The sequence below is a fragment of the Thermobia domestica genome, chromosome 7, assembly GCF_964235325.1.
Source record: "Thermobia domestica chromosome 7, izTheDome1.hap1.1, whole genome shotgun sequence".
Lineage (NCBI taxonomy): Eukaryota > Metazoa > Arthropoda > Insecta > Zygentoma > Lepismatidae > Thermobia > Thermobia domestica.
This window is the reverse complement of record NC_137460.1, coordinates 250286354-250310108: the sequence shown is the minus strand read 5'-3', so window position 1 is coordinate 250310108 and position 23755 is coordinate 250286354. Positions and strand designations below refer to the sequence as shown.

The 23755-nt window shown below is 36.2% G+C and overlaps 1 protein-coding gene across 3 annotated transcripts in view; it reads left to right on the top strand.

Annotated features, from left to right (window-relative positions):
- Nucleotides 1–23755, top strand: part of LOC145690800 (solute carrier family 71 member 1) — a 274003-nt gene that overhangs the window by 10444 nt on the left and 239804 nt on the right. The window contains exon 1 of one of the 3 annotated variants that reach the window (XM_081766092.1): nt 8027–8253. The exons of 1 other annotated variant lie outside the window; for it this stretch is intronic. In XM_081766092.1, coding sequence (XP_081622218.1) covers nt 8167–8253 — 87 coding nt within the window. In that variant the 5' untranslated portion in view covers nt 8027–8166. Of the gene's footprint in view, nt 1–8026; nt 8254–23755 lie in introns of those variants that run through there. One more of the 3 variants, XM_081766093.1, reaches the window with a different exon arrangement.

Sequence of the window (23755 nt, the reverse complement as noted above, 5' to 3'; positions counted from 1 at the left end):
TTCATTTCAGTATTGATCGCTTTCTACCATGTCTATGTAAATTATCCGAATGTGGTATTTTAGGAACTTAATAGTGTAATAAAGGTCTGTCTGGAAATAATGAATTTGGAAAGAATGTGTGTGTGAACGAAGGAGTGTTCTGTTTTCGCTTGTATTAACAGTGGGAACTATTATTTGAATTTCTTGTGGGTGATATTAAAACTTTGAAACGAGATATTAACAGCAACATATGTTTTGTCTCAGTACCTGACATCAAAGGTTCCGGATATATATATATATATATATATATATATATATATATATATATATATATATATATATATATATATATATATATATATAATAATTACAGTGTCTTTATGAAAAAAATGTACCAGGCGTGTCCGGAACGTAAATACCGTTTTAAAAAATACTAAAACAGGTTCAAACCAAATATATTTTTACATTAAAGAGGACACAAGCTATTTTTCGACACAGTTTCTATCAATGTTTAAACACTTACCAGAGAGGGTGATCAACTTTTTCAAACCTTCCGCGCGGGTCAACAACTCCACAACCTTTTCTTCTTCTTCTTTTTTTCCTTGTCACTTTCAAAGCGTTTACCGCTGAGCTCGCGCTACAGGTGCAGGAACAAGTGGTAGTTAGACAGCGCCAAGTCGGCACTGTATGGCCAATGGTCAAACTGCTCCCAACCGAACTGTCGGATTAACGTTTGGGTGGCACCAACAGTATGGGAACGAGCATTGGCATCACAGGACACAGTACACCCGCAGCAACTCATTCGTAATGGCGTCAGTGGAGTGGAGAGGCAATGAACCAGTGAAACGAGCGCGCACGCGCGAAGCGCCACACTAGCGCTGTTCAAATGAAACGGTGCGTACATGCCGGACTGGCGGGATGTTTCGATGAGGAAGGTTTGGACAAGTGTTTAAACATTGATGAAAACTATGTCAAAAAATATTGGTGCGCTTTTCCATGTAAAAATAAATTTGGCTTGAACAAACCTGTTTTTAATATCTTTTTCAAAACGATAGTTACTTTCCGTACACATCTCATATATTCTAATTCCAAAGACGAGACGCATGAATCTTAAGATCTCATTAATCTCAAGAAAAAATGGGGGTAAGTGTAAATTCTCTTAAATTAGTTTTCCGGAAAATCGAGAGAAACAGTTTTTATGGTGCCAGAAAGTATGTTGTTCCTTGCCAATAATATACAAAAATCTTCACTGCTAGAACAGATTCTTTATTTTTGTACTGTATAGGCTACCGTACATAAAGGAATCCAAACTAAACACAACAACACACTAAGCAATCCAATATATAAAATTGAAAGTGACTGTGTTTTTGACTTCAAAGCTCTTGAACCATGCGACCGATCTCAATCAAATTTTCAACATAGAGGAGTTTGGACCTGAGATGATTTTTATAATTTCACTTTCAGGGCAGAACTGAGGGGCGGGGAGGAGAGGGGATACATAAAAATAAATAAAACTTAACTTTGATACATACGACCGAACTTGATCAAATTTTGAACAGAAATGAGGTTCGGGCCTGGAATGGATTTTATCATTTCAGTTTGACGGTGCAATTTAGGGGAATAGGAGATATTTTAAAATGATCGATATTAGTGTTGAATGCATAGTTTTCAGAAATCCAAATTCAGCCCCGCATCTTAGGGAGGGAGAGATACGTAAAAATAATCAAGAATGACCAATTAATGTCGAATTCATAGTTTTCGGGGTCGCTCAGATGAACAGTGACACTTCCCATGCCGTTTAAATCCAAATTGAGCGCCTATTGCCCTTTATGTCCGAAATAAAACGTATTTGCCAAGAACGAGCAATCTGCTAGTCATGTGATAAAAATCTATAAATGCAACACAGGCAAGTAACACTTTGGACATACTGGGCCTTATGCAGAGTTGTTTTAACGTATAATTAGCGATATACTAAAGACCTGACTACTGCCAGAAACATATGTTAGTCAAACTCCTTAGTATGATACTAATCAAGCGTCAGAGCAACTCTGCATAAGGCCTACTGTGTCTTCATCAGACTTCCACTCCTTCCACTGCTTCTTGGGAGTTGGTCACCTTTTACATACCTTCCGGATATCAGCTTTTAATTAGGGTCCGCCCGTAATTTAAGAAAATGATTATAGAAGTTGCTATCGAGGAGACTGAGATGAAGAGAAACAAATGCATATTCAGTCGAATGATAGAAGCTCTGTTACACTCGCATCGATGAACTAAATAATTGCTCCAGTACTTATCCCATTCTGTAAAAATCTCAAGACCCGACAGACGTGGACTATTTGCAATTTCCTTGTACTATTTAACTGAAATGTTCATGCTTCGCACGGAGGGATTAGGGATATGGAAAATATTTCAACCCTTTTCCCCCTATGAAGAACGCATGAGGAATGAATTTGGTCTAAAGTAGCAGCAGTAGAGTCATTATTCATCTCAGTGACTTATAAAACTATGAATTCGACATTAATATCGATCGTTTGTGATAATTTTTCATGTCAGCCCCTTCCCATGCCAACCTTCAGCCCTCTGTGATGGGAGATGAATTTGGTGCAACTATTCATTTCAGCAATTGTACAGTAATATCGGTCATTTCTGGTTGTTTTTACACCCCTTACCCTCACTCTCTATGATGATGGTGGATGAATTTGGTGTTACTATTCATCTTTGAGACTCCGAAAACTTTTGGAATGGAATTTCGGTCGTTTTCATTTATTTTTACGTATGCTATCTTATTTCCACATCTTCTCTTCACTCTCCATACCGAAGGGGGATAAATTTGGACTTAAACTTGATCTGAAATGCACTGTTCATCTCAGCGACCAACTGTGGGTTAGACATTAATATCTATCGTTTTCGATTATTTTTCGTGTCAACAATCTCCCCACCTCTCCATGACGATGAATTTGGTGTCATCATTGATCTCAATCATTTCGGAAACTATGGATTGGACATTAATATCGGTTGTTGTAGGTTATTTTTAGATGTCGTCTCTTTTTTTTTTTTTTCCTATTCCATTCATTCTTGAAGTTGATAGATGATGACCTTAGACTTAAACGGCAGTGTAAGTGTCACTATTCATCCTAGCGATTCCTAAACCTATGAATTAGATATTAATATAGATTGTTTCCGATTATTTTTACAAGGCAGCCCCTTTGTACCCCACCCTCATCTCTCCGTGCCGATGGAGGATGATTTTGGTATAACTATTCATCTCAGCGATATCGAGAACTATGAATTGGACACTAATTTAGTTTTTTTCTCTCGATTATTTTTACAAATTATTTTCTTTCCACCCCTGCCCCTCTCTCCATACCGATGAAGGATGACATTGGATTTAAAAGTCATTGGAATGTGTCATTATTCATTTCAACGACTCTGAAAACTGTGGATTGAACATTAATATCAGTTGCTTTCGATTATTTTTACACGCCACCCCTCCCCCTTGCCGAAAATACTAGAAATATAAGTTAAGCCAGGGTCCACTCATCGACCAAAAATCATCAAAATAAGAGGAACGGTCTAATTGTAAGAGGAGTTAGATGTCAAATATCGTTTTATATATTAAAGACGAAAGTGCTACATGTTCAATTTCTAGATCTAGTATGCTTTTCGTTGATATATTATTCAAGTAGGAGCAAAGTGAATAGCCAGAATGCTGGAGAACAGCCAGTGATGAAAGAAAAGGGGAAAGTTTTCTCTCTCTGTCAATGTTTCTTTTCCTCCTGAACATTCGGTGTTGTTCGATTAATCAAAGACCAAATGCATCGATTCACTGAAGTAGACGGTAGGCAACCGATGGGTAAATACGTCGCATCCCGTGTGCTTTGTGGTGCATAATGGTGGAAGCTGTTTCCCCGCGTGTTGTGGGTAAATAGTGCGTTACATCACTAGGTTTTCTCCTTGTATTTATTATGCGTGATTTACTTCAGTCGACATTCAACATCCGTCATCTCACTCAAGTTGTGGATCAAAGGAAATGTAGCTACCGAACAGAGAACTACTAATACCGGAAATACGGAACTCGGATTTTACATTTCTCTAGTATTGAATTACCAATTCACCTGAATAACTTTATTATTATTATTATTATTATTATTATTATTATTATTATTATTATTATTATTATTATTATTATTATTATTATTATTTATTGGAGTTATCATCATCATAACATAACTAAACATCATTATCTTTAGCTCCTTTCAAAAGAGAGGCATCGTAGTGGTCAAACGGCCAGTAATTCCTGATTGTGCCCATGAGACGTTTTCTCAGGATTAAAATACATGTCACGGTTTCAAGCAATTCCACCGAAATCCAGTTTCCATAAGGATTGCTCGGGGTCCTGTGGGTAATTTTTCTGACTTTTCTATATTATTACGGTGATTATTACTAGTACTGTGATCGATGTATGTACTTGCAAGTAATCAACAAAATATTTGTTTAATCACAAAACAAGTATGAAAAATTCCGACTTAGGCCAGTACATCGCGGTTTGATACACGAAAGTAGAGCTTCTCGTATTATTGAGATAGATATCCTTAGTGGCATATTCATGATATTTCTTAGTAAAAGACAGTTGTATATTGGCTGCGACTTCGAGTGATAACACTAGTGAACAAAGGTTTTGTTACATAAAAGGAAATACCTGTTCTTAAAGGAACTTTTTGCGCTGAATTCGAATATGCACTCGGTTTTTCTCCATCACGTAGATTTTCCCGTAACAGAGGGATTTTCGGGAAAATCCCTCAAAAATTTCCCTTTTCGTTTATTTTACACTCCAAGATCTTGTCCCCTTGCATATACTAACATAGAAATTATACCTAAGTATACTCTGATTCATATTTAACAAACCCTCCAAGTTTCGTAATAATCGCTTTATTCTTTCTAGAGAAATAAATATGTTTGTATGTATACTGTGTGTACTGTTTATTGCACCTTATAGTAATGCTTTCAGATCTCTTAAGTTGAGGTAAAACGTTTTGCTTTATTACCACAAACACATATATAAAATATAATACAATATAATTTACAAGTGTGACAATTTACAATAAACAATAATACAAATGTACCAAAAGGTCATGAAAAGACAATCAAAACTATCACAATATATGAAACTTCCATTGGGTTACAAAAACGTACACTACTTCCTTCTTTTGTAAGAAATGTTGCATTCTCTAACAAGACCCCAACAATAGTCCCCCATCATTGAAGGATCCCATCGTCCCTGGTACCTTTCCTCCACTGCCATTATATCTTGGTGGAATCTTTCCCCCTGTTCGTCGCTGAGAGCACCTAGGTTAGCAGGAAAGAAGCTGAGGTGGGTGTGCAAAAAGTGGATTTTTAAAGACATCCTACAACCCAACTCTTTGTATTTCTGTATCATGTCCTGTACGATTTCTGTGTAACTCTCAGCTTTGTTATTGCCCAGAAAGTTGCGCACAACACACTTAAATGCTGTCCAGGCAGCTAGCTCAGCACTGTTTAACTTGCTGTCAAAGCTATCATCAAGCATTAATTTCCTAATTTGGGGACCAATAAACACTCCCGCTGAAATCTTAGCATCACTCAGGTTAGGGAACTTATCTCGCAAATACTTGAAAGCTTCACCAGATGTGTCCATGGCTTTGACAAAGTTTTTCATAAGTCCTAACTTGATATGAAGTGGCGGTAGTAATATCTTATTAGGATCTACCAAAGGAGCGTATTTGACGTCGCATTCTCCAGGTACGTAATTCACTCTAGGTTCCCATTCCTTCACTTCATAATGTTTGTCATCAGCTCGGCTATCCCATAAACATAAAAAACATTGGTACTTCGTGTAACCGCACTGCAGTCCTAATAAAATACCAACTACCTTGAGATCACAACATATTTGCCAACAATGGTCCTTGTAATTTATAAGATTTAGCAAAGTTGACATGGTGTCATAGGATTCCTTAATCTTTACTGAGTGCGCAAGTGGTATAGAAGGTTTTTTATTTCCATTATGGAAAAGGACAGCTTTAAGGCTGACCTTTGACGCGTCGATAAATAACCTCCATTCTTCTGGAATGTAAGGAATTCCTAGCTCCGCCATCAACCCATTTATATCCGTACATACGCACACATTATCTTGCATTGAGAAATAGCTTGAAAATTGAACATGCCTTTTCCTGTACACTGATATGTTCGTTTCTGCATCCAATAAGTTCCACTGCTGGAGCCTTGATCCCAGAAGTTCCGCCTCTTGTTTTGTCAGGTGCAAATCACGGACTAGGTCATTAAGTTCACATTGCCGGATGAAATGTGGCTCGCGAACACAGTCAGGGATGAACGTTGGATCCTTGGATGTACATGTTGATGTCGATGGTTCATCAAGGTCATGATCATCATCAGAGTCTTTTGGCCATATCTCTTCCCAGTTGGTAGGGGGCTCGGGAAGTGGAAGTTCATCCCCGTGCGGAATAGGTCTAATTGCGGATTTAACGTTGGGATAACTTATTGTGTATTTGCTTTTATTAGAATGTCCCTTAACTACTGTGAGACAAAAATAATAATAATAAGAGACAATGGGTTCTCTCCACACCATTGGTACAGCAAATTTCATGAACCTCCGTTTCCCTTTGGCCCATGCAAGTAAAGTGACGTAGCACGACGCACATATTATGTTGGGTGCCCAAGTTTTATCCTGATCTCCCACACGACATCCGAAATATATATAATATGTTAGTTTCACCGATGGCGTAATGGATCTACACTGTCCTTTAACTACAAACTGGCCACACACACAACCAAAACTATTTGGTGAGTTAACACAGGAACGCCGTCCTCTTTTACCCCAACTCAGGAGATCTGAAAGCATTACTATCAGTTGCAATAAACAGTGCACACAGTATACATACAAATATATTTATTTCTCTAGAAAGAACAAAGCGATTTTTACGAAACTTTTAGGGTTTATTAAATATAAATCAAGGTATACTTAGGTAATTTCTATGTTACTATATGTAAGGGGACAGGAGCTAGGGGAATAAAATATCTGAAAAAGGGAAATTTTTGAGGGAATTTCCCGAAAATCCCTCTGTTACGGGAGAACTGTACGTGATGGAGAGAAACCGAGTGCATATTCGAATTCAGCGCAAAAAGTTCCTTTAAGATTAGGTGATTTTTCTCATGTAACAAACAAAAAGTTTAAATTTGTTAACTAGTGTAATTGTTTGATATTGTCTTGGAGAGTGGGAGGTAAAGATTATCCAAATCTAAAAGTTAAGAACAATTTATATTTTACGTTAATTTTACTGTCGATTTGTTGCATTTTTGCAATTTTTAAAACTTATGTTTTGACTTCTTATATAATTTTTGAAGTTCTATATGTAACGTCGTTTTTTTCTTGGTGAGAATTAGTGAATAGGTTATGCTTGTTTCTCCGAAGGGAACCCCTTCAGCATTCAGACGCCCCCTTCCTTCCTCTGGCATGCATTTTGTGTGATCTTCGATGGGTTTACCTCGGAATTTTGGACGTTGTCAATATAAATTAATAATCTACCATTTGCTGGAACCCAAATCTACTAATACATTAAATTATATCATATAGATACGCTTTATTAATTTGTGGTGTTCCCCTGTAGGCATTTATGTTTATATTATGCCTTCCATGAGAGGTAATAGTATTTTGAGGATTCAGCATTAGAGAACCGAGAAATTGACATGAAATGAATTGAAATTAGTATGAAGTTGAGAATAATGGGAGTGTCACGCACCGCCATTGACGTTGCCATGTGTTGGTTCAGCTGTTAGTGATAGTGGGCGTGAGTGGCTGTGAATAAAAGAGCGAAGTGTTAGAATTTGGAACGGCTACTATGTTTTCCTCAGAGTCCTCCCCTCGTGCGTTCGGTCGCAGGAGGTTATTTCTGGGTGGAACGGAAAAAGCACCAACAGCATCAGAGAGTGTTTGGTTTGATTCGTTAGAAGAGAGTATAGTGCAGTGCAGTCAGTGTCTGTCGAAACTCTTGTGGCTCTGTCAGCGAGATTAGATTTGTGTGTGTGTGTGTGTGTGTGTGCAAATACCAACTTAAAAGATAAGATTATTTCCTTCAACTGGTAAAGTATGTTGTGCTATGGTGACGGCTGTATGTGTCAGTGTTTTCTATCGTGATGAGCAGCGTCCCAAAACATAATGATGAAGAGAATCAAGCAAAATCCACAACTTCTGCAGCGACTGTTTCTTGGTGTTGCAGAAAGGTAAGAGCACAGAGTTTCTATATATTTCGGTTCGTCATAGTTTCTGTGCTATCAAACTGTGGTGCTCTCAACATTTCGCAATGTCTTGCTACATAAATAGCAAAGAAACTCGTGGTCGGTGTTGTGGCAAAATTCAACTTCAGTGGATGCTTAAGATGAATCACGGCGCTTGTTTGTTATTTGTACCTTATTATTAAGTTAGAGTACGTACGCAAACAAGTCCCTAGACATTAGCCTTTCTCTAGGAAATAACGTAATTTAATCCTATATGTATAGAATTTTGGCGTTCATGGGCTAAGACTTTTATCAGTAGGGTTACCATTGGTAAACTTTTAGAAGGCCCTTAACACCCTGAAAGAAGGACTGAAGTCTCAATCGGCAACGATGAAACTCGAGTAAGTGGTATTTATTGAACTAAGCACTGCAGAAACAAAATGAACGAGTTTTATTTCGTGTCGTAATGTCGAAATTGTGTTTAACAAATCGCCAAAGTAAATGATTTTGTGCATTGTTCGAAGTGGGGGGGGGGGAAAGCAGAGGCGGTATGCTTTATTACGATTTTGACTCGACATACCGGCTATCTAAATATTGAAATGCAGTGAGGGTATGTTGCCTATTAGTAAAAGATCGCGTTTCTATTTATATAATGACTGAAAATCATTATAGAGCTTCGCTGTAGTTACAGGGGCGGACACGGAAAGATTTATTCCCCACCAACAATTTTCTGAAAAAAAAAAAAACTTATATTGTGTTTAGAGAAATATCAGGTTTTTATATTAACAATTTCCTGTGGGAGAACTCAAGGATCCCCACTCGATTGATTGAGGAGTATTTCAAACCCTCGGAAGATCTGACACCACAACAGACAATCCCTAAATCCGCCCATGTTCAAAACACGACATTTATATACATTAAGACAAGAAGAGACACATATATATACATGAAAGAAAGAAACACTTCAGTATGGCACATCAAAACACAAACTAGATGATGATCTTTGAAAGACATATCAATTTTAAAAACAAAAATAGGAAAAAAATAAAAATGTTGGGGTTGTCAACTTAACAATTATTTGTATACAAAATAATAATAATAATAATAATAATAATAATAATAATAATAATAATAATAATAATAATAATAATAATAATAATATCTTTTCTCGTGCTAAGCTATGCGTCAATTACTGTGTATAAAAATAAATTTATTAAAGGTATTGTTCAGTGACGGTATATCTTGATCATTGAAAAACCAGAGGCGGTATGGCATACCATCGCATACCGCGTCACTTCGACCACTGATTTTGTAATGTAGAAAATAACTTGTATAAATTTAAAATTATTGGATAAATTCAAAAGTTTTTTATTTTTTATTTTTTTTCAAACGAGAGTTAGTTGCTTTTAGCACAAGAGAAACGTATATATTTCTAAGTGACTCCGTCGTAGCTAAATTATACGAGTTTTCTTTCATCCATTGTACGCCTTGGTGCTGGAGACTCGGGTTTGATACCCAATAGGAACTTGTGGCTTGGATTCCACTTTAAGCTGCAAGTTCTTGTACTATATATACCTTTGGTGCCGAAAAGAAACACGAAACTAGTTAAAAATCAAGAATTTAATTGTATTCCCGGTGGTAACTCATATAACTCGGTTGACGTCCCTTTCAAACAGCGAGGCAGCTATTTGAAACATGAGTCAACACAGTACTCATATTTGCATACGAGGTAAATGCATAATCGTGATCGAACCCGGTACTATGCACATAGAAGCATTTGACTGCGAAGAGTTCTCGTGTTTTGGGTTCCAGTTAAAATATACGCCCGCATATCATACGACCTTTTTGGGTTAAAAAGAAAGTTTACTTTCTAAAAAGTCCGCCGTTTCATTGGGAACCTGTGTAAAGCGACATTATTATTACTACTGGAATGAAATGAAATTTATAGCTTTACATCTAACACTTTTGACGTTTAGGTCGTCTTCTTGTTCACCTCAACCATAGGTTGCTGGGCAACATGAAAATGTTAAAACTTTTCTCTCGCTTGGGAGAGTTGTTTTATACTTTTATAAGGCCTCTTCTTTGTAGCTCCATCTAGATATTCTATTCTTAGTCTTCCTCTTCCTGGTTTTCCTTCTGCCTTTCCCTCTATCAGCACAGTGATCCAATCGGAGTATCGAATAAGATGGCCAAGCATGCTGTTTCTTCTTTTTCCTATTATCTTCATGATCTGTCGTCCTTCATTAGCTTCCCTTAGTGCGTCTTCATTCCTTTTCCTTTCGGTCCATGATATGCGCAGCATTCTGCACCAACCACATTTCAAATGCTTCCAGCTTGTATATTTCAGCTTTTCTCAATGTCCACGTCTCTGATCCGTACAGCGCCACGCTCCATACCAATGTCTTAATAAATCGTTTACGAACGTCCAGCGACACATTTCTTGATGTTAGTAGTCCTCTTTTCCTAGTGAATGCTTGTTTAGCCTATGCTATTCTGGAACTTACGTCTTTTTCACTTCTTCCATCCGAAGATATTAGACTTCCTAAGTAGGGGAACGTCTTCACGTCTTCGATTTTCTCTCCATCTAGCCATACGTTTGCCCCTTCCTGTCCTGCTCTTGTGCACTTTATCACTTTCGTTTTCTTCTTATTTATCTTCATTTTGCATGCTTTTTCCAGTTCGTCGTTCAAATTTGAAAGTGCTTCTTGCATGTCCTCATCGTTCTCCGCTATCAATGCTATGTCATCAGTAAACCTTGTTACTTTTACGCCTTTCTCGTTTTTATCCAAGAATTCTTTCGTAGCCTTCCATATAGACGTTGAACAGGAGAGGTGAAAGTCCACATCCTTGTCTCACTCCTTTACTTATTCTTGCTTTCTTCTGATCTCTTCCTATAACAGCTGTATGGTTCCTATAAAGTTGTTAAAATATTCTTCTGTCTCTGTAATCTACTCTCAGCTTCGTCAACGCTCTGAACATGATATTCCAATCTACGTTGTCAAAAGCTTTCTCTGTATCTACAAATGCTATTATCACAATTGGTTATTCTGTTGTGCTGTTCATGATCAACCATAAACTCAGTATTGCTTCCCTTGTTCTTCTTCTGAATTCAAACTGTTCTCCGATAACCGTCCTTCGATCTTCCCCTCTATTCGTTGTGCGATAACGCCTTTGGCGTGGGAGGCCCGGGTTCGATTCCCGGCGGGAGCTCATATGGTTCGGATTCCACGTTAGTCAGTAGGTCCATGTCTCATATAGCCTCGCTGCTGAACGGGACGTTAAACTCAAAATCAACTCAACTCGTTGTGCGATAATTTTGCACATTATTTTTGGTGCATGGGAAAGCAAACTTAACGTTCTGTGTTCTTCGCATTTCCGTGCGCCTTTCCTCTTCGGGATAGGTACCAATATGCTTTTTTCGAAGTCTCTTGGTATTTTTCCCGAGATGTACATTTCATTAATAAGATTAAATAGTTTCTTCTTTGTTGCTATTCCGAGATTCTTAATCACTTCCGTTGGTATTTGATGTATTCCTGGAGCTTTACCATGTTGCATTTTTTCCAAAGCATTGTCAAATTCGCACTTTAAAATTGATGGTCCTAATTCATTTTCATTGAATTCTTCTTTCTTCTCTATCTCTTCTCCGTTCACTCTATCTCCTTTGTAGAGTTCTTCAATATATTCCTTCCATCTTCTTGTTATCTGCTTCTCTTCTATTAGCATTGTCTCGTCCTTGTCTATGATCATGTGTGTGCGTTTCTTTTCTCAACGAACTGTTTTCTAACCTTTCTATGTGCCGTTTCTGCATTGCCTTTGACTATATTTTCCTCAATTTCTTGGCACAAGTTGTTTATCCAATTTTCTCTGGCCGCCTTTACTTCTCTGTTGATGTGATTTCTGCACCTTCTGTATTCCTCTTCTTTGTTTGTTATCTTGAACTGTCTGCTGCGTCATTTCCAATATTTCTGCTGTTATCCAGGGTTTATATTGGGTTCTCATTTTTCTTCCTATGTTCTCGTCGGCAGCTTTTGTAATCCCTGCTTTCATGGCTTCCCCATGTCGAGTCGATGTCATCCCCTGCTAAAGCTACCGTAGACGTATCTTTGTCTGTCGCATTTGCAAATTCCTTTTCATGTTTTCATCTCCTCTTAGCTTGATTGTGTTCCATCGTTTGTTTGGTGTTACCACTCGTTTCTTCTTTAGTCGGAGTTCGCTCTTCATCAAAACTAAATTATGGTCTGAGTCAACGTCTACTCCTGGATAACTCTTACTGTTCTTCGCTTGATTTCTAAATGTTTGTCGGACCAGCATATAGTCTATTTGATATCTTTCTCTGTCCATTGGTCTTGTCCATGTGTACCTTCTTACTGGTTGTTCGAAGAGAGTGTTCGTTACAGTCAGATTATGGCATTTGCAGAACTCAACTAATCGTGTACCTCTCGCATTCCTTTCTCCTAGGCCGAAATTCCCAGTTACATGGTCTTCAAATTTCATCAGTATTTCTTCTACTTCCTCATCTGTGTAGCTTGATGTAGGCATATATACTTGGATTATCGTCATATTTCTGGCCTCGATTGCTATCTTCAACATTATTATACTTTCATTGTATTTCCAACTGCCTATTACTTTCTGTCCTATCTTCTTATTCAAGACAAAACCGACTCCTGCTGTACCGTTGACAGCTCCTGAGTAAATCATTGTAAAGTTTCCGCTCCACATGTCTCATCCATCAGGCCATCTAACTTCGCTGATTCCCAAGATATCTATCTTCATGTGTTCCATTTCTTTCTTCAGGTTTTCCAGTTTTCCACACCGTAACATCGATCACATTCCAGGTTCCTATCCTGTAAGGGTTTCGTTTGATGACGACCGAGGAAGCCCTGCTATGTTTCCCTCCTGTGCCGAGAACGACCCTCTGTGAAACAGTAGTGTCGTAGGGGTGGATAATTAACGAAAGTGAGTGTTTAAAAAGCAGTAAGTGGAATGACAGTGTGAGAGAACCGAAAAAATACAGACGCAATATTGTTTGGCACAAACTCGCGTGACCGGGATTAAACCAGGGCCCCTCGGACTAGAGGTGAGCTCTCTAGCATTGAGCCACCGTGCCCTTATTATTTTTGTTTAATTAATTTAAGTTGAATCGTCTGTACGTACATCATGCGTTGGTTTTTCTGAAACTCTATAGTCGTTTACTGTAGATCCGGCGCTAATAAGTTCCTGACGATGCCGTTTTATTGTGTAAAATTTTTGAGTGTGTGGCAATCGAATAATTTCGTCTCTTTTGGTGAACAACGAAAGTATAAGGTTACAAAAGTTGCATTTTTGATTCCAAACAAGTTGTGCGTCTGCTAGGTAAGGAAATCATCACATATTTTACGTTATAGATTTATTTTCATGTAGATGTATGTTCTTAGGTTCATTAATATTTTTATGAATGTATACTTTGTCGTGCTGTTTCGGAAATTGAAACAAAAATTACGATTCTTTAGTCAGTAGAAAACAATATTTGGAACTTTCATATGTATTAATTCGTTTGTTTGGACCGACCGGTAACTACTGACTGAAGTATGTCATACTTGACTCGTCCATTAACTTATAAAACCATAACGTACCGTCTACTGATAAACCTACCACAATATATATATCTGAAACAGTTATTAGTTTTATTTTTTTGACTTTGGGCTCAAATTTGAGAAGGAAATTCGACACAGAAAAAAAAAACTACTATGAGGATAAACTTTGGTCCAGCCATATTTGCAGGATTAGCTGGTTTAAACGAAGGTGGCTTAAAACATGGTTTAAACCAGCTAGTTTTTTTTTTTTTTTTAAATGTTTAAACCAAATAAATAAATAAAAACTAAAATGCTTTAAATCGTGTGAACTGCATGGTGACGTTTCCACATATCAAACCATCTGCATTAGTTCTATGTTCTTTATATCTGTTAATCAAGGTGTTCCATATTCAGTTCTCGGTGTAACCACAATCCTTCTTGGAAGTGTAAACCAAGTAGTGGTTCGGATGTGCTCGCGAAAACCTTCTTGATAACCTCGGTATTACATAAGGATATTAAGCCTAAACATACGAAACAAAACCAAATTGTATATTTCTGCTTGCATGAATTCTTTTTTTTTTTTTTTTTTTAATAAAGAAGCCAAATTTGCTTAAATAGATTCATAGAAATTCGCTATATATATATATCGACTGCCTACGTAGCTTCCAACATTAGCTTGAATTAAACTTTCTGTTTTAATTTAATTTAATAATAAGTACATACTAAATTCGTAATATAATACCTCAGTTTTAGCGTACTGATTATGATACGTTGATCGTAAAATTTTACCAGCCAAGCAATAACGGGATTCTCCCTTCTTGCTTTACATTTAAAGTAATAACAGAATTTTCCCAGTAGCTAAGGTGGGAGTTTCCTGATTTAAGAAATTTACTGACTGGACCACCCAACTTCATAATGAAACGGGACTGTTTTGATTTCCGAATAAGCGAATATACTATTGGTGTTGGAGTGAAGTGGTTGGAACTTCCATTTTGCTGTTCCAAGTCCAAATGAAGGACAATTTCTCTCGGATGTAAGCCGAAAAGAGGTTTGGATTCCATTTTAAGCTTATGTGACCTCTTCCAGCATAACTCCGTTGTTGCATAATAACACTGAGGCGAAACAAAATTATTTCTGTCCATATGTAATATAAAAGCAAATTATTTAAACCAAAAAAAACTGGGTTTAAACCGAAGAAAAACTTTTTTGTTTTTTTCAATAAAAAACATGGTTTTCGGAAACCCTGCATATTTGGCATAGAAAAAATCGTCTTGATATCTTAATTAGCGTTCACAGAGCAGAGAATTAAGTAAAGTAACAAGTCCGTATGTGTCACTTTGTCCATTAGGTCCCGAGAGGGTTAAATCCTTATTTTGATAAGTTTTCTTCAGTGAATTGAGGTGGAATTTGTATCCGCTTTAATATAAATGTTTTAATAAAAAGCAGTAGACGTATTTATATAAGCTTCTCATTGAGTTCTTCAGGTGCTTCTGGAATACAGTGTAGTGAAATAGAGTTTCCTTGCTCTTTGTTAAGCAGCTGAACGACATTTGGAGAACAACGATTTTCATTTTGTAGCATCCTCCATAAATTAATAATTCGGTTGAATTACAAGCTACTTTTGTTAATTTATTTTTTTATAAATCTGTTATATTCGAAATCTTACGGCGCCTGTCCTTCCTTACCGCTGACCTTCTTGATAATGTTATGTCTTTCGCCTGCACTTTGGCCTGCTTCTTCAATTCCTTATTCCCAACCTCGTAATATTGTAACGGGTTGTTGATCTTTCTTTTAGTGTTCGTTCCTTTATGTACCTTTTAAATCATTATCGTATTAGTCGGAAAATAATGCTCACTTTATATTCAGTCTTCAACTGTGAAAACAGCAGCTTAGATTCGAGATCCTACAAAAATTGGCTTTTACATTTTAGCATATTGTATGTTAATAAAAATGATGCTGCCTTTTCATTTTGAACCCTCTCATTTTACATCTGCCTTTGCACATCACTCTGAGATTGTGAGAAACGTAGGTTTCTTTCCAAACACAAGTTATATTGTGTGAAAAAACAAAATCACTATTTTTCCCTGAATCTAATTGACTTCCTGTCGGGAGGTTCAGTGAGACATCTTATTTGTAGGCCAATAAACAATAAACATAAGTTTTATGTAGTAAAATTATGGCTTATTATCCATCTTTACTACAAGTAGTACTAGCATCTAAGTCTGCCAGCTTTATTGTCTTTATGTATGCTTCTCTATATAGATCATATACCGTACTTCTTGATTCGTTGTTTCTTCATACTTCTACTTTGTAGGACCATAAAATTTCCTCAGTATCTCCCTTCCAAATATAACTAGTATTTCTTTCATCCATCTTGGTCGAGATCCAATATTCACTTTCATATGTCAGTACTAGTCATATGAGTGTTTTATATACTGTGGCCGTTTTTTCTTTCGGACTACACAGCTTATTAGTACGAAATTGCTCTATTTCCGATTACCATTTTATTATTTATTTCCTTTATGAGTAGTAGGCCCCGACGTTCGCCCGAATGACTCATCCTCACTCTCTTTTATGACCGGGGTCAAAGGTCAATGACCTGGCCCGGGGTCAATGACCTAGGGGTACCTAGGACCACCCCCTCTAAATTTTGGCAGGGGTACCTTGGCCCACCCCTTAAATTTTGGCAGGGGTACATAGGACCACCCCCCTTAAATTTTGGAAATTACCAAATCTAAATATTTGGTATGGTAGCCTAGGACCATAGTATGTACCTCTATCAGTATTGGGTGTCTATGTCGTTCCCTTTCATGGGTAAAAAATTGCCAAAAATTCAAATTTCGGTTTTTTTGACGTAATTTATCCCCTTTGATGAGGTGTTATTACCCTATATAGTTATATGAGCGTATACAGGAGTCTGTTATCTTTCATAAGATATGGGTACATTGGTGCACCCCTTTAAAAATTTGGGAGGGGTACCTTGGCCCACCCCTTAAATTTTAGGAATTTAAGTTTCCACCAATTGATATTGCAATAGACCTTAAAAGACTTCAAGTGGAATTAAAATTATATGCTAAAGACAAACTAGTGCAAGAAGTTCAAAATACATTGTATCGACAATATCCAGAACCACTATCTGGTATGGATGTATGTGGAGTGTAATAAAATGATCCATTTCAATCAATTGTGTTCTTTTTTCATTTCAAGTAAAACCCCATGTTCTGACGTGTACTATTGCATCACAATGTTGCCAGAGGTTTTAGTTCTAAACAGTTCCGGTTCTTTACTAATGAGTGCACAAACTTAAAAGATGTCAAACCAAAATTTTCCAAACAATAATTTCAAACAAAAAAGTTTACAAACAAATATTTCGAACAAAAATCTTTGAAACAAAATTTAGAAAAAAATAATTTTGAAACGGAAAAACTTGGAAACGAAAAAATTCAAACAAAAAATTTCAACAAAAAATTTTAAACAAAAAAATTCAAACAAAATTTTGAAACAAAAAAATTCAAACAAAAAATTTGGAAACGAAAAATTTCAAACAAAAATTTTAAACAAAATTTTGATACAATTTTTTTTAAAATTTCAAACGAAAAATTTTTAAACAAAAAATTTTGAAACAAAAGTTGTCAAAGAAATTTCAAACAAAATTCTGAAACAAAAAATTCAAACAAAAATTTGAAAGCAAGAATTTTCAAGCAAAGTTTCAAACAAAAAATTCAAACTAAAAATATTACGTTTCACGGTTAACCGTCAAACTTTATCCGGTTTTTTAACTATTCGATTAACAAATAAACGGTTTTCAATAAAATTCAAACAAATTTGAAACAAGAGTTTTCAAACAAAAACTTTCAAACTAAAAAATTTTACGTTTCACGGTTAACCGTCAAACTTTATCCGGTTTTTAACTATTCGATTAACAAATAAACGGTTTTGATCATATTTATCAGTGAGTGCAAAATGTTGAACGAAACCAAGATTTTTAAATGTTAAACAAAAACTTAAAACTGAATGCAGCAAAGATTTGAACATCAGCAACCAATCAGATTGCACGAAAGATAGTGATGAGCCAATCAGGGACAAGGGAACAAGATGGACCATCCAAATTTATCATGATACATGTTGAGGCATGTACTATGATACCGAATCCCCTCCCTGGGGTGCATCAATGTACACATGTCTTATAATAGGAAATTGACCAATATATACATGGCCATATAACCATATAAGGTAATAGGACCTCATCCAAGGGGATAAATTGAGCCAAAACCAAACACGTGGTTGTACTAAAATTTGGCAATTTCGTACCCATGAAAGGAAACGAGGTGAATCATCCAAATTTATACTAATCTATATTAGGGTCCTATACTATAATACCAAACATGTAAAAGGGGCAATTTCCAAAATTAAAGGGGTGGGCCAAAGTACCCCTCCCGGGTGCACAAATGTACCTATGTCTTATGATCGGAAATGAATCCCCATACGTGACCATATAACGATATAAGGTAATAGGACTTCATCCAATGAAATAAATTAGGTAAAAAAACGAAACACGTGGTACAACGTATTGCTTACGTTTATATTTTGGCAATTTTGTACCCCTAAAAGGGAACGAGTTTATAGTAATATATATTAGGGTCCTATACTATTATACCAAATGTTTAAATTGGGCAATTTCCAAAATTTAAGGGGTGGGCCAAGGTACCTCTCCCAAATTTTTCAAGGGGTGCATTAATATACCCATGTTTTATGAAAGGTAATGAACCCTGTATACGCCCATATAACCATATAGGATAATAACACCTCATCAAAGGCGATAAATTAGGTCAAAAGTCCAAACACGTAGTTGTACTAAAATTTTGGCAATTTGGTACCCCTAAAAGGGAACGAGGTGGACCACCCAAATTTATAGTAATATATATTAGGGTCCTATACTATTATACCAAATGTGTAAAATGGGCAATTTCTAAAAATGAAGGGGTGGGCCAAGGTACCCCTCCCAAATTTTTCAAGGGGTGCACCAATATACCCATGTCTTATGATAGGAAATAGACCCCTATACATAACCATATAACTATATAAGGTAGTAGGACCTCATCCAAGGGGATAAATGGGCCAAAAGAACAAACACGTGGTACAACGTATTGCTTACGTTTATATTTTTGACAATTTTATACCCCTAAAAGGGAACGAGGTGGACCATCCAAATTTATCATAATACATATTAGGGTCCTATACTATAATACCCAATGTTTAAATTGGTCAATTTCCAAAATTTAAGGGGTGGGCCAAGGTACCCCTCCCAAATTTTTCAAGGGGTGCATTAATGTACCCATGTCTTATGAAAGGTAATGGACCCCTGTATACGCCCATATAACCATATAAGGTAATAGGACCTCATCAACGGGGATAAAATCGACCAAAATCCAAACACGTGGTACTACGTATTGCTTACGTTTATATTTTGGCAATTTTGTACCCCTAAAAGGGAACGAGGTGGACCATCCAAATTTATCATAATACATATTAGGGTCCTGTACTAAAATACCCAATGTTTAAATTGGGCAATTCCTAAAATTTAAGGGGTGGGCCAAGGTACCCCTCCCAAATTTTTAAAGGGGTGCACCAATGTACCCATATCTTATGAAAGATAATAGACTCCTGTATACGCTCATATAACTATATAGGGTAATAACACCTCATCAAAGGGGATAAATTACGTCAAAAAAACCGAAATTTGAATTTTTGGCAATTTTTTACCCATGAAAGGGAACGACATAGACACCCAATACTGATAGAGGTACATACTATGGTCCTAGGCTACCATACCAAATATTTAGATTTGGTAATTTCCAAAATTTAAGGGGGGTGGTCCTATGTACCCCTGCCAAAATTTAAGGGGTGGGCCAAGGTACCCCTGCCAAAATTTAGAGGGGGTGGTCCTAGGTACCCCTAGGTCATTGACCCCGGGCCAGGTCATTGACCTTTGACCCCGGTCATAAAAGAGAGTGAGGATGAGTCATTCGGGCGAACGTCGGGGCCTACTACTTTATGTTTATAATTGTATTATTTACTATAGTTCCTAAATATTTAAATTCTTTCACACTCCTTATTGCATTGCTTATTTTATTTATTTATTTATTTTTACGATTTTGTACAGAAAAATCAAAATTTTGAAATCTTACTTACATAATTATTCCTCGTGATTTTCTAGGCATGTAATTCACTCTCAAGTGAAGAGAGCAATGAAAATGGTCCTAAAGATATTTAAGGCCTTGGTTATCAGCGAGTTCAGGCAGATGGGTATTGATTGGCCATTGGTAATACAATAGTTTGATTGAATTATGTGAATACAATAATTTTACCTAAAACAGACTTACACTTCAACAGTGAAACACGACTATTGATTGATAATTGTTTATAGATAAATTTATACTTCTTTTCAGTCAGTATATACAAAATAATTACCTTAATTATCTTTCATTATTTTCGTGTTTTCTCCCTATCTACGTTATTTCTGTACTTAAATTAACGTAACAGATTAGTTTACATCAGAATCTTTGGATTCATTATAATGCTTTTTAAAACTGAAAAGGAAATTTACATACCTCTGAAATAATATTGTCGTGAAGGAAAACACAGGCTTTATTATCATACTTTTCAAGGATATTGGAAGCGTTTATGTATGTATAAATGGCCCCTAAATCCATCATTGTCAGTAGTAATTTATCTGCGATAGAGAAACTTGAATACTCTCCTTTGTTTCAGAAGCTCTGAACCTTTATTCCTGAGTGGAATTGCTACAAATGGAAGCTTATTTTCTTAATCTTTTTTGTCTCCTCTGCAAATCTACATGTGAAAATGTCTCCTATATGAATGCAAATTGACTGTATACTCATTTTAAATTTGGATACGTGTAATTTTGTATTACCGAGGATGTAGTCGTTAGTAATCAGTGTACTATTTAAACCTGAACAAAAGGAAATCTTTACGCTCCTAATTGTTCCTTGTATGTAACTTCCATAATTTTACTACAATGATGGGTTCCGTTACTAGTTCGTCTTTCATTTGCGACATACCTCTTCATCAATCATTTCTTCCTTATACGTACCTATCCATTGACAATCTTTCTATGCGTTATGTATTACCAGGAAGTAAATAAATAAACCAATTAACTAACGTAAATGATAATCCATGTCCTATAATCACTTTCTGAGTAACTACAAAAAAAAAAAAAAAAAAAAAAAAGTTCCTTAAATTTAATCTTAACCTAGTTGATGTAAGTAAAATTGGATATAGCCAGAAATTATCGTTATAGGTACTGACTGAATAATCTAGATTGAATTATCTGCGTATAGGATTCGGATTTCTGGTTTGTTAAGTTCAGACAATATAGAGGTCACAAGATGGTGTGAGAGGTCTTTTATTAAAAGTACTTCTACAAGTTTCATATATATCAGGTTGACTGCCAAGGTGATTTTCGGATATTGGTCCCAGGAGGCCACAAATTTCTTCTTACCTTTGGCTCAATTATGGATAGTCATGTCACATTTTTGTCGCGATATTTTGCTTCTCCCGAAAATGTACCAATGGGAGCCGAGCACCATATGTCATGCTCATGGTCTCACAGTAATTTGTGACAGTGAGCATCATATATGATGCTCAAGAACCTGAATAGGTTAGTAATTTGTGATATTAAACATGAGCATCATATATGGTGCTCATGGCCCCACAGAAAAATAAGATGAGCACCACATATTATGCTCATGGCAGTCAACCTGATATATATAAAGAACATAAAAGGTGCCGCAGAGACTCAGTGGTAGAGCGTTCACCTCTGGTGCATGGGATTCTTGATTCGATCCCAGGTCGCACCAAGTGAGCTTGGTGGTGGACAAACACCATGTGCGTGGGTTTTCTCGGGTTCTCCCATTTCCTCCCACTTTATTCATTCCACTATTTCATTCATTTTTCATGATTACCGTCTCCTTTAACCTGACCGGGATAACCGTAGGACGTAAAACTTAAAGATCTCTTTTTTTCTAACATAAATAATCTTATCAACGACTAATATTAATAGAATTGAAACCAAATGAACATTTATAAAGTTCAACTAGAGAGCAAAGACATCTATTATTAAGAACAAATAATAATCTGGGGCACTCATGAACAAGATTAAAATGCCGAAACAAGGACTATATGAGACCTTCTCAGCTATACGGCCATTAACGACCATGCGGGGCTGGCTGTGAGTCGAATGACTACTGTTACAAAACTCAGATCACTAAAAGGCAGAAGGAAGAATACAATTTTTCCTGCTTTTGGTAATGTCTCCCGCAGATGTTGAGTGTGGACGAAAAAAGTTGGGTTTTCTTTTTGTAGAAACTATAACTTCATAACAGCTACTTATTGGATTTGATTCGTTTGTGGTTTTATTCGTTTCTAGGCACCACTACTTTATATTTGCTACTCATTCTCTTAAACAATTAATATTAACAGTTTTTTAATTAATTTTTTTAGTTAAAGTGCTTAATGTTTTAATAAAAAAATTAATAATCTTTGAGTATGATCATTAGATATTTATTGAATAATAGTACTGAGTATCTGATTCTGAATTCTTCAGGTATGGTATGCTGAAACTTTCGCTAATGACGTCTCTTTCTTAAACTGGTTATCTGCCTCCGAATCAGTATTATATTTATCTTCTTTTTTTTTTAAAAAAAAAAGCAATAAAAAATTCAATAATTTCAACTTTCTTCGGGCATATACAGTATATCGATACTCTCTCATGTAATTTAAGCTCAGGTATTTGTTAGTGAACAAGATTCCTGAAATGCTATACAAACAATCGTCGTTATAACAAACTAACTAACTCTATGGCCTATGGAACCCGGAGGTTCAATGCCGCGTTCACAAAAGCTCTCCACTGACTTCTATCCTTAGCTAACTGCATCCAGTTTCTAATCTGTTTTCCAATCTCTGCGAGATCCATCTTAATATTGTCCTCCCATCTGCGCCTAGGTCTTCCTAATGGTCGTTTTCCGATTGGTCTTCCAGTCAAGACTTTGAAAGCGTCTCTGCTTTCTTCCATTCTAGCTACATGACCCGCCCATCTAAGCCTCCTAGACTTGACGACCCTAACAATGTTGGGTAAACCATATAAATTATGTAGTTCCTCGTTATGAAGTTTCCGCCATTCCCCATTCCCGTTCCTCTTAGGTCCGAATATTCGTCTCAGGATCTTGTTCTCAAATACTTTCAGTCTATGTTCTTCCCTCAGAGTAAGTGACCACGTTTCGCAGCCATACAGAACTACAGGCATGATTATCTTTTTGTATATTTTAAGTTTCAAATTCCTCGACAGAATCGTCGTTATACTCAAAAAATATATATATATAATTAAATAATTATGAAATATTAGGATTTGGACATTTCTTAATAAGTTTAACAAGTGTGTGAAATTATTAAAAACATTCCTGAAGAGAATATAAGATAAGTATTTCGTATCTACACTGCATGCAAAAAAATGAATCGATATGTTTTTAGCTGAGTAGCCCAAAAAGTTTCAGTATTTTCCTAATTTTTCTTTGCTCGCGCCTAATTTATAACCTTCGTTGACCTGCATTTTACTTTGACTTTAATTAGTGATATAAATTCCATGATTCTATCTGAAACACCCGGTATATACATATGTAATTGCAAATGAGAAATCCTGTTGGAGATGACTTACAAAGAATAGCTGATCACTTCAAATTACAGTAAAAAATAATAATAATAATAATAATAATAATCAGAAAAATCGTAAAATTCTGACAGTGAGCCCTTCATACTACACGTATCTTATAATGGAAATATTGAGAAGATAGATGTATTAGTTCTTAGTGAAGTAACCCATAGAGACCTCTACAGCTACATCAACTGATACGTTAACAGTGACCGTACTTTGCTATCTC